This window comes from Camellia sinensis, chromosome 2, assembly GCF_055761805.1.
Source record: "Camellia sinensis isolate YWXY chromosome 2, ASM5576180v1, whole genome shotgun sequence".
Lineage (NCBI taxonomy): Eukaryota > Viridiplantae > Streptophyta > Magnoliopsida > Ericales > Theaceae > Camellia > Camellia sinensis.
The window spans coordinates 190,035,444-190,048,188 of NC_138962.1; the positions used below are offsets into that span (position 1 = coordinate 190,035,444).

At 35.7% G+C, this 12,745-nt stretch overlaps 1 protein-coding gene across 1 annotated transcript; it reads right to left on the bottom strand.

The window, feature by feature from the left end:
• Positions 1-5,338: 5,338 nt before the first annotated feature.
• Positions 5,339-7,770, bottom strand: LOC145819326 (uncharacterized). The gene is made up of 2 exons (XM_082913305.1): positions 6,542-7,770; positions 5,339-6,422 (listed from the first exon to the last, which is right to left on the bottom strand). Exons 1-2 carry the CDS (start codon positions 6,781-6,783, stop codon positions 5,339-5,341), a joined length of 1,326 nt encoding a protein of 441 aa, XP_082769431.1. The 5' UTR covers positions 6,784-7,770.
• Positions 7,771-12,745: the final 4,975 nt, after the last annotated feature.

The following is a 12,745-nucleotide window of genomic DNA, read 5'->3' on the forward strand; positions in this document are numbered from 1 at the left end:
CATCTGTATTCCATCGAAGAAGGCCTTGATATACAAGGGTTTGACATGCTGTGTCATGGACGTCATGGGATACTCAAAAGGGTATAAGAGGTTAATACTTACCTCTTCCTCACTCTCGTCTTCAGTTTCTATTGGTGTGTCTACTTCAGATTCGTCTTGCACCATACTTACTTGTGAGTCTTCACTGGAGACTGGAATTGGGTCAATTTCCTGACCTTGGTTTTTATCTTCAGCTTGAAACTCCTGTGGTAATATAAGCACCATATTCACTGACACTGGAGGAAATGAGCCAAATTGGATGACTGGCTGTACCTACTTTCCCTCTTGGTCAACTTGTTCAATTACTTCAGAAGCATCCTCCATGCTGCATTCTGGCATTTCTGTATTAGTTACTTCCTTCGAATGGTCTGTTTCTGTTGGTTTTTCGACCAAAAATGTCTGTTTAGCCATGAAGGCTTCAAACATTTCTTCCTCAACCATCCCCTTCCTTTAGCCTGGGACGACTTCATCTTCTATCTCACTATCATTTTCCATCAAAGTTTTTTCCAACCCTACCAAGCTGGATCTTTCCTTGGCCTTTAGTTCGGAATGAACTTTGGCCAACTGCTCCCTGCTACAACTCCTTTTGTCTGGAAGAGTCGATTTTAGATTATGGTTTGACTTTAAATCTTCTTCTCCTTTTGCCTGGCTCTTTAGCTGAACCAATGAAGAGCTTTCTCCACCTTCTTTCAGATCCTTCTGGTACTGAGTGTACCATCGTTGGATCTTCCTTCTTTGGGACCTAGAAATCACTGGGACCATATTTGGTTCTTTTTTTTTTTTTTTGGGTGCTTAAGCAATAACCAATTTTTTGGAGTCACCAAAGGAGGTTTGACCATCATACCTTAGTTTCCAACAACATTTCTTTGGGTAGACATCTCCCTAGGTTTGTTCTGCATGACAAACCAATCTGAAACTCCAGGTACCCACGAACCTACTGACCCAGCTGTTGAACTGTTTCTTTCTTCCTTCGAAGCCATCTTCGAAGCTGGCTGTGAAGGCCATTGCTTGGCCCTGACTCCCTGTTTCGGGCCTAACTCAGGCCTTTGATGAAGGTGGTCACTTTCAGTCCTACGTGAGGTTGGTCTAGGAGGCCAATCTCTGGCTTTGATCCCATAAACTGAACCCTTCTTCGGTCTCCTTTCAGGATGACTGCTCTCCATTCTGTAATAATTAGGTAGTCTGGACTCATATAAAGGACTTTTACCTTTAGAATGCATTCTAGCGGCTATTGGCTCAGCCATTAATGGCTGCTGCCTAATACTAGTTGGATATGGCCTTTTGTTATAAGCACTGGTTGGTTTAGGACGCCTCTGCACATCCTTGTACTATTGTTTCCCATCAATTGGAAGCCTTTTCAACCATTTGTAGCTCAGCCTGCATCTGGGACACATTCTTTGCATGACAGCTGCTTCTAAAGAATTGTCATCCAGTGCTTCTTCATCAGAGTTTTTCCTCTGGTCTGAGAAACCTTGTCCAATAGCTGGTAGATTTCCAGTGTCTTTCTTGACAGTTGTCTGGCTAGCAACATGCATCTGCACATTGACTTTTTCTAATTCTTTCAAGGACAAGTTCTGGAAGTCTGGCATAATAACATTGGCTGCCACCTCTCCAATTTCTGGGAATGGATTAGTATCAATCCCCATGGCCTTTTCTACTTTAACTGGGAATTTTAAACTCCCCTTTCAAATCTGCTCTTGGATCTTGTCTCGAAAAATAATGCAGTTTTTAGTTGAGTGCGACCAAGAATTATGCCATTTACAATACACTTTTCCTTTAAGTTCCTCTGGAGACGGAATTTTGACACTTTTTGGTAACTTCAGGAAATTTGCAGCAAGCAAACGATCAAAAATGTCATCTGCCTTTGTTAAGTCGAAAGAGTATTTCTTATGAAGGTCTTTCTTTTTAAACTGCTGATCAATTGTTGTGTCTTTATGAATTAATGCCTCACAGATCACAGGTTCTTTCCCTACAATCTCTGCTGCATCAATTTCATAATTAGGATCTCTATAATACGTCTTGTATGATGTATTACTCCGATCTTATTCTTTTTCTAGTAATGCTTCATACCTAGATACCTTATAGGTTAATTCCACTAAGTCTCTAAACTCAATTGAGTCAAACTTCTTTCAAAACCTAAACTCTAGACCATTTTGAGCCAATCTCACAAATTCAAGCTCTGGTAAGATGATCCTACATTTATTTCGTGCTCTTTTAAATCTGGCAATAAACTGAGTAGCCTTCTCATCAGGCCTTTGACTCAATCTTGCCAAGTCTGCCATGGAAACCTCTGGCTCTGTTTGGAAGAATTGGGCATGAAATGCCTCTTCCATTTGTTGCCAAGTTTAGATAGAGCCAGGTATAAGGTTAATATACCATACAAATGCTCCCCCCAGTTACAGAATTTGGGAATAATCTTAACTTCATATAGTCATTATTGGTAAATTCACCGCACTGAGCCGCGAACCTAACAATATGCTCAACCGTTGACTGGTTTTCATTTCCATAAAAAATGACAAAATCTGGTATCCTGAAACCTTTTGGGTATTCATGGACCATATCTACCCATTCTGGGTACAGTTTCCTGTACACAGGAGTCTGAACCCCCCGTGCCATTAGTCCACACATCTCTCTAACAATATTAGCGATTTGGTCGCTAGAGACCATATTTTGTGCCTGTTGAACCACTACTGGAGGAACAAACGCAGGATTTGGTGGACAACCTTGTGCTTGGGGTCCTCTTGGTCCATAGGGTGGTATATTTGGGACTGGTTGTCCCTATGGTGCTGGCTGCTGTTAGGGGTATGAGTGACCCCTTTGAGCCTGTCCTGCGAAAGGACCTGAGAAAAGTGCTGGAACAGGTGTTGTGTCTCTTCCAGTTGTAGGAAAACCTTCCAACTCCCCGAGTATAAATTCGAATAAAGGATTAGTGAACCCCCTCGTGCCAGGTATGGCTTCGAACATGGGATTTGGAACCATCCTTATGCCATTTTCTTGTATTGGGCCAGATCCACCAATTTGCATGACTTCACTGTTAAGTAATGAGGCATTTTGACTTGCTATAAGCCTCGAAATATGTACATACCAAGACTGAGGTGATGATCTTTCATAGTTTTGATTACTAGTTTGACCATTAGAATGTCCATTAATTTGCATAGGCTGTTTATCTCTAGCCAATCTTTGCTGAGGGACAGTTGAAATTTCCTCCATGTGTCTTGTGTTTGTTGGTTGGTGGGTATTCATTCGATCCAAAAAGAATGTTGCCCACCTTTTCATTGTGTTCATTAACTGTTGTCCCATGGCATCTACTAGGCCACCTAAATACAAGATAAAGATAATAAAAAAATAAAAAATCAAATTTAAATTTGAGGATTAACTATAAGAACGTAGAAAGAGAAAATTAAATAAATTCTAAAAAAATAAGTTAGAGAGAAATTCAGTAAATATCAAATAAAGATTAAAAAAAGAAATCAAGTTACAATTTAAAAATTCAAAAATAAAATAAGATAAATCTGGAAAAAAAAATTAGTATAACTCTGATAATAGAAGAACGGAAGAGGGTAATAGTTTAAAAATTGGATAAGCGTGAAATGTCACCTATAATTTTTTTAAATTTGTAAATAAAAAAAAAAATAAGAATTGAGATGTAATAAGTTAAAAATTAGATAAGAGTTAAATGGCAATTGTAATTTTTTAAAATTTAAATTTCGCATAGTTAAAACATAAGCATTTATGATAACTTATTCTACAAATTTTACTCTATTTTGTGTCTACTACTAATAATTTTTAACAATTTTAGTTTTCTAAAGCTAATTAATTAAAAATAAAATAAAAAATCAAGGGATCACCTTTTATTTTTTTTAATTTTATTTTGTATCAATAACCTATAAATTTCAAAAAAAAAATTATATTTTGAAACTACTAACTTTAAAAAAAAAAAAAAAGCATCGCTTTTCTTTTTAAAATCTTAGTTAGTTTCATTTTAATTTTATTTAATGTCAATAACCTATAAATTTTAGCAATTTTTGAATTATGAAACTACTAAATAAAAAAGTTTATTAAAAAAAAAAAAACATCACTTTTCTTTTTGAAATCTTACTTAGTTTCATTTTAATTTTGTTTTAAAAGCTGGTAAAGTGGTCTTGGTAATGTTATGCACGAGTATAAATAAATAATCAAAAATTAGTTTTAAAATTAAAAAATAATATAAAATTTATCTAAAATATATGTAGTAAAAATAATTTATAATTAATTAAATTTTATTCATTTTTTTCAGAGTTACATATAAATGACTTGTATATTCATGCCAACATGACATTCACCTAATCATTAAAATTATCTTGGTCTATCTCCCAATTTATGAATCATTTGATCTATTTATTTATTAAATTGGTAAATAAATATCTATAAGTATTTTTTATTTTTAAAATAAGAAATATGAACATATCTTATGCATATCTATTAAAAAATTTGAACTTAGCTAAACAATTATATATTTATGTTAACATTATAAAATAAATAGTTACATATATTCATATATCAAAAAATTATCTAAGACAGAGCCGACTTAAATTATATGTCATATTTTAACTTTAATCTTAGCAAGAATATTTAATAATAGTAAATTTAGATGTATAAATTATATCATAATTTACAGATTCGTGACCGGTATGAACTAGTTTGGAGGTTCTAATATTGGATTAAACATTCGATGGGCAAATTTTTGGACCCCAATTTTATGATCTAAACTGTTCACATTTTAAGATTCGTCGAATACATTATCCCTATCAATTTTGTATGAACTGTTTATTTTCTCACCGTCTATTTTTTTTCATACAAAATTAATACAAATACAAGATTGCCGTTATCTAATCGATACAAAAAAATTATTTTTAGCGACAATTTTAGTATAACTTTTTTTTAATAAAACTTAACAGGAATTAAATCCAACTATGATGGCCTATTGATAATTTATCTTTTTATTTAAACATTTAGCAGGATGAATAACCGCGTTAGAATCTCCGTAAATTATTATTTTTCTAAGATACAATCTCCTAGTGTCAAAGAGCCAAAAAATAGAAGCTCTCGGCAGGTTATATTTGGTTGGATAATTTGATGAGAAAAATAGATACACAACAAAAAAAAAGAAAAATGAAAAAATGAAAAAGAGAAACAGAAAGAAAAAGAGAAATAATTGATAAGATTTAAAGTCTAAACTATATTTAGTTGAGTTGAAAAAAAAGAAAAAAAAAAAAAAAAAAGCACACTCAAATCTTCAAAACAAACATAACCTAAGATATTATGGATGAGGACAATACGGAAGGAGCATAATGTTACACTGCTCACATTTGAAGCCTATATCACCCGTGAAGTACCTTCCTTCAAAAAAAGAAGAGGATCCTATGGGCGTGTGGCAGCTGTCACACAGAGAGCGAGTGGTTTGAACATAGACGAGACGGTGTGAGTGACTGTCGAAGTTATAGGTGCTTCCCTGTTTGATATTATCAACTTCCTTTCTCCCCGTACAAATGCATTTGGCACAAGCCGATTGATCGCAATCGATGCAGTGATAGAACCACCACTTTGGGTCTATTTCTTTCTCACAAAATTCACAGATATACTCATCGGGTCCATCTTTAATGGGTGCATAAATTAGGGTGAAGGGATGATATTCATCATACCTATGCTTAATTGTATCTGGTAGCACAGCACATGTATAGTGTAGGTTGAAATTGCAAATGTCACATCCAAATGCAAACATCTCAATACAGCGATCACATGCAGCACAACCGGCAGTCATACAATCTTTCTTAAGGAAGAGGGGATGCTCATGAACTTTATGAATGATGGCTTTGGGTAGGGAAGCACACTTAACACCGAGGTAGTAATTGTAATTATCCATACATTTATCCTTCTTACATCTGAAGGCAAATCCGTTGCAATAATTTCCGCAGCCTTCGCAATAGAACAATCCTCTAGGTTCAGGGGGCTTCTTGACGAGGATGAGCTGGTCTGGGTGACATGGATGCTCCAGTTCATTTGGTAGCTCGGCACACCATTTGTGAAGGAAGAAATCACATAGACCACAACTGTAAAATGGAGCAGAAATTTTTTGCACACACGCATTGCATATTTTGTCCTTATTCAGCTCATTCAAGACAAGTAGTTTGTTTTCATAGCACAAATTGTTGTCTCCTTGCGCATCGAAAAGGATTAATGGATGATCATGACTAAAATGTTTGAGCTCAGCTTCTCTCTTGTTGTCTCCCGTGCTGATTTGCTTCAAAAATAGGTCAATCGCACTAATTGAGTCATCAGCCATTGGCAAGTGAATCAAATTGACCTCCTCAATATTCTCAACCTTGATTGCACTTTCTCTTTCCCTAAATCCACAAAATAACAATAGAACACACATCAAAATGAGGAGAAAAGCATTGTCAATAAACTTTTTTCTTGTCAAAAGAGAATAAAAATTGAAACCAGTGTAAACGGGATAGCTTACTTTGTCTTTGATAAGCAATTGACATGAATGCAAAAACTGCATCCTATACAAACGTATAACCAAAACCTTCCTTTCACTATTGAATTTTCACAAATGTTGCAGTTGCTGTAGATATCAAAAGTGGAATGATATTCATGAGTAGGATAGCTGAGGGTGAGAGGGTGAATGTGATTGTGGTGTTTGAAGGTGGGTGTCAATGAAGCACAGTCCTTATGAATCCAGAAACTGCATGTGTCACACATAAAAGACAAGCCTTACGTTCTGTGCCACAAGCATAAGGCAGAGTTGGACACGAGGCTTAATGGGTGTTTGTGACTTTCATGTTTTATCTTTTGTGCTTTCAAAGCACAATGTTAATCGAGGTTGAAATTGCAGATAGAACAACGATATACGAACAAGTCTTTCAATTTTACGTGGCAGCCATCACAGTTGAATATAGTAGGCATTACTCGGAGGAGGGCAAGCCGGTGCTCAGGGTGCATTGGGTGTTCTATCTCTGCGGGTAGCTCTGCAGACAATTTGTGGAAATAGATAGAGATAGAGCAATTTGTGCATTTGTATGCTGCTGCTGAACCTGTGATCTGCTGCAAACACACATCGCAAGAAACGCTCTCATCAACATCATTCTTCTCATCTTCATTGAGGATCATCAACTGATATTTACTGCTAAAATGTTGGGCTCTAACAGTACATCTGATATCCAAGTCAAAATTGCAGGGAGAACATTGATAGGTGAATCCGCGTATAATTTTAACACAAACATCACAAAGTCTTTTAGAACCCGATTGTTGAAGCGTAAGGGAATGGGTGTGGATCGGGTGTGTCATCTCTGTTGGGAATTCTGCACAAAATTTGTGCAAAAAAAATAAACAATTTTTGCAACTGAATGCAGAACCAGAGATCTTTTCACAACACACGTTGCAGACGATTGCCTCACCATCGTCGTTCACTTCACCGAGGATCAATGGATGTTTATGGCTAAAATGTTGAAGCTCCATTTGCGAACCACGAAGGCGGAGAGGTCAAAGGTGGTGAAGCGACGGATCTCACGATCTCACGGCGGTGGTACTAGATCGGTGTGGATCGGCGGAGGATCTAGACAGAGAGAAAGTACAGAGAGATCGGTGTGGAGGCTCTCAGACGGCGGCGAGGCCGTCGGCTCCGCTGATGGGACTTAAGGAAGAGACGGTGGGCCCGCGGCGGAGACAGCGGAGGAGCTAGAGAGAGATGTGGGAGAGTTTTAGAGAGAGATGGGAACAGTAGGGATTGGTTACATATATAGACATATGAATAGTTATTAGTTTGTAGAAACTTGATCGTTTAGGAAATAATATATATATATATATATATATTGGTGTTTTGTAAAGTGGATAAAATTAATTTTTTGATTTTCTAATGGTTTTTTCGACTAAAAAAATTGACTTTTTTTTAAAGTTTTTATAATTTTTTTATGTAAAAAGATTAAAAAGTCAAAAAAAAAATTTCTTTTTTAGCAAGTTTCCAAAACGCTCCATATGAATTGTTTGTAGAAACTTGATGGTTTCGGAAATAACATATATATATATATATATATGTGGATAATGTTTCAGAGCTCGAATCTTCTCTTCCTAATCCCCCGAATGCCCAAAACGACGTCGTTTTGGGCATTCGATTTTTTTTTTTTTTCTTCATCTTCTTTGTCATGCAGGCTGAAACAAAGGGAGAGGAGAGGGAAAGGGAGAGAGAGAAAGAGAGAGAAAGAGAGAGAGAGAGAGAGGAGGCAGGTCGTCGCAGCCCTCCGCTGTCACCTCTGCCTGATTGTCACAACCCCGCCTCCGCCGATCGTCATCGCAGCCTCTGCCTCGCAGCCCCCGCACCTCCTCCACCTCCTCCTCCAGTCCTGTTGGCCCCCTCCAGTCCTTCCTCCTCCTCCTCCTCCTCCTCCTTCTTCCTCCCTTCTTCTTTTTTCTTCTCTGATTTTCCTTCTTCTGAAGAAAAAAAAAAAAAAAAAAATCAAAAACGGCGTCGTCGCAGAATTAGGGGCGTCGTCGTAAAAACTTGATGGTTTAGGAAATAATATATATATATATATATATAATTTGTAGAAACTTATTTTAAAGTGTGAATCTTAATAAATAAAAAAATTTAAAATTTTATTTATGGACCGACTATTCTTATTATTTGAGTAAATGATTTTTAGATTTTTTTTTTTAGGAGTGCTGTTTGAGAACAAGATGTTTAACTGAAATGATTTTTTTAGCGGGGGTTTTTTTTTGGGAGATTTACTAATAAATCCCAAAATGTAAACTTATGAACCAAATAGTCCCATTTTTATTCTAGTAAACCGTTTAGTCCCATTTAATTGTGAGGGACGTAACTACCCTCATCTAACCGTTGCTCACATATACACACACACAGGTACACACACAGATACACCCACACACACACAGAGATACACACACAGATACATACACACACACACAGATACACACACACAGATACACACACAGATACACACACACACACAGAGATACACACACAGATACATACACACACACACACACAGATACACACACACACACAGATACACACACACACACACACACATACACACACACACAGATACACACACAGATACACACACACACACAGAGATACACACACAGATACATACACACACACACACACACACAGATACACACACAGATACACACACACACACAGATACACACATACATTACGAGGGGCATACGCCGTGACCTGGGTGGCTAACAACATCCTCCCCTTCTACCCCACCGGTCCAGCGCCTGAGGAGGAGGAGGAAGATAGTCTTCTTCCGGATCTTCATCAACATCAGGGCCATGATCAACATCATCAACATTGGTTCCATCATCAACATCAGCGATATCAACGCTATGCTCAACATCGTCAACATCAGCGCAGATCCACACCGATCCATCATCAACATCAGTGGTAGACATCATCAACATGGCGGATGGGTGAGGATCATTTTTGCAATGGCGGATGGGTCTTCTCCGACGTCTTCTTCGGCGCCTCTGTGTATATCAGATCAGCGCTGCATCTATCTCAGATCTGTTGGATCTCCGATGATCTCGATCGGGTTTTCAGAAAACATGGATGCCACCGGCGTTGATGTCAGATTCCGGCGAACTCTTTGGGGTTTCGGCTGTCGGAATCTGAGTTTGAAAATGGAGATTGCATCGCCGGCGGAGAGAGAACATGAAGGAGGAGAAGAGAAATGAAATAATGTTAATCAGTAATAATGAAATAATGTTAATCAATGAAATAATGTTAAACAATCATGAAAAGGGTATTGGTGTAAAAACAAATGTAATCAAATCACATCAGTTACACTAAATATGAAAAATAGGATCAACAAGAAATAAACTTTTTCACTGATAGGACTTATCCGAACAAAAGAATAAAGTTGGGACTAATTGGTTTAATAGTTTGTGAAATGGGATTTATTGGTAAATTTTCCTTTTTTTTTCTTTGGAAAAAATCAACTTTTTTTAATGTCCCCAAGCACCTAAGACATAAAATATAATCCTAGCTTTTATTAGGTTGTGTTTGGTTGGAAAATTTAGAAAGAAAAAAGAGAAAAAAATGTATAAAATTATGTATAATATAGATATTTTTTGTCTGGTACACCTAATCTTTTATTGAGTTATTATGTTTGTTGGTAAATTATGGAAGTATTCACAGATCAAATTGGTACCATTCTTTATGATTCTAAAAAAAAAATAGAATATTAACCAACTCGTTAGGTTTATGTAATAAAATAAAAATCAAACTATCGATTCAAATTAATTCAGCTGGAATAATTTTGAACATACAACCCGAGATATGCTATGCATTTAATTATAGAAAAATTTTAAAAACAATTAATTGCAACTAGTCAATTCTATAATCTTAGAATGGCATTTGAATGTTGTTAGGACTCCTCTACTCTTGTTTTTATATACAGGAATATTAAAAGACTGACAAATAAAGGTAGTAGCTCCTCTTCAGTCCCACGAAGGACTGGAGAGGCTTGGGTTTATTATGGGTCTATATTGGATTTGTTTTGACTATTTAAATTATTTATTTTTGAGATTTTTTAAATTATTATTTACACAAAAGTTAAATTTATCAGACATTAACAATTCCTTGATTGAATCATATTTATCTAAAGTAATATAGATGGATTGTGATTTTGAAGATAGCCTGTTCAATTTTTTTCTATATTAATGTGAAATGATCAATATCTGATTAATTTAATTTTTTATATCAATATTATGTTCAACGGACAAATAAAGGCAGTAGGGGTGTAAAAATGATCCGAGATTCATGGGCAGCCAACAGTCTGCTTGAAGCCCGAGATGGGCTCGGTTGGTTTCGGCCTGATTAAGCCCGGGCCCAAGCCCATCCCAATACCTTGGGCCTAGGCCTTCTATTTGGGCGTGGTCCGGCCCAAAAAAAATCAGGCGCCCGGTCCTCTCTCTCCTAATGGTCAAATTTTAAAAAATAAAAATAAAAAACAACTTGCAATGGTTAAATAATTAAAGAAATAATAAATAAAAAGATTGATCTTATAAAAATAAATAATTAAATAAAAATTAATCTTGTAAAAATAAAAATTTATATAATTAAATAAATAATATTAATAATTTAAAAATAAAACAAAAAATAATAATAGCTTATTAAATTAAAATTAAACTAATAATGATTTTTTCTTAAGCTGAGAGAGAGAGAGAGAGAGAGAGTGTATGTGTGTGTGTGTGAGAGACACTGTCACTTAAGGGTGTAATTTTGGCCCGTGGTCCGCGAGCGGCCAGAGATGGGCCCGACTCGTTAAGGCCCATTTAGGCCCGAGCCCAAGCTCAGTCCGAGGCCTTGGGCTAGGGCCTGGGCCATCATTTTGAAGCTTGTAGCCCGGCCCATTGGCCCGCTCAAGGCCTGCCCGAGGCCCGGCCCACCTGATACCCAGTGTTATTTTTAATAAAAAATTATAAATTTTTTGTGAAAAAAATTAAAAAAAATTGTTTAGGTCCACCAAAAACCCGAATACCCATGGGCTTGGGCCTAGTTTTTATGGCCCGTGGGCTGGCCCAACCTGGCCCGATTTTTTGGCAGGAGCCCGACATGGGCCCGGTCCGACCCGAGCCCAGATGGGCCGGGCCGGACTGGGCCAAAATTACACCCTTGGCACACTATCACTATGCTATGGGAAGGAGCCTAGATCAATTTTTTTTAAACATAAGAAATTTAGCCATCTTGTCTATGGTACACCTAGTTTGTTCCGATGTAGGATAAATTATGGGGTCTTTTGGGAAGAGGTATATCTATTTTGAGTCACATCATCATTCACATTTTTTACTTATAAAAAACAAAATAAATTAAAAATAATAAAAAATTAACTTTTTAAAACACTCCTTTTTATACACCAAAACCACATCACCCATTAGATCCAAATTCCAATAAAATAGAAAAATATGAACCTTAATAGCTACTGTTAAAATCAAGGGAAAAAACGAGATGGATTATATTCATCATGAAAATGTTTGGGATCTTTTTGGGAAGACCCCACCATCCCTACAGTAATGTGAATCAATGATATATTTGTATTAATTTTTTTTCTCTTTCTTACTTGGACTGATCACAAGTGAGTGGAGATTGTGGGGGTAATGTTTTGTAGAAATCTAAATCATTACTGTATTTCATCATTCGAGGTAAATTATACAATATCATATATATCTTTGATTATGATTTTTATAGGCTTTGATTATAATTTATTGTGACGCGAGTTAAATTTTATTATGATGTTGGTTATAATATTATTTTGATTGTGATAAAAAGAAAATTAGTAATACTTTATGTGATATTTGATTATAATTTTTTTTAGGACAAATTGCAATAACAGTCTTTGTAATTTGGGACTTATATCATTTTAATCGCTAACTTTTTAATTATGATACATTTCGCCTTGAATTTTAAATATTGTTCTAAATAAGGACAATCAAATATGTTTGATTTGCAAACAATCAATTTTAAGGGTAAAGTCGTCATATAACTTATTTTGTATTAGTTTTTTTTTTTTTTTTGAAATGTAATGACATTTTTTTAATAAATAATGTTAAAACTTTCTTAGTTATAAATTTTGTTTGGTTTGATTTTTAAAATCTATTTTCAAAAAAAATTCTAAAAAATTAAAAATTAAATTAG

Coding starts and splice junctions, on each gene's coding strand:
- LOC145819326 (XM_082913305.1), bottom strand. CDS start 6,783: ATGTGTGACACATGCAGTTTCTGGATTCATAAGGACTGTGCTTCATTG. Junction 6,423..6,541: donor AATTGCTTATCAAAGACAAA/GTAAGCTATCCC, acceptor TTGTGGATTTAG/GGAAAGAGAAAGTGCAATCA.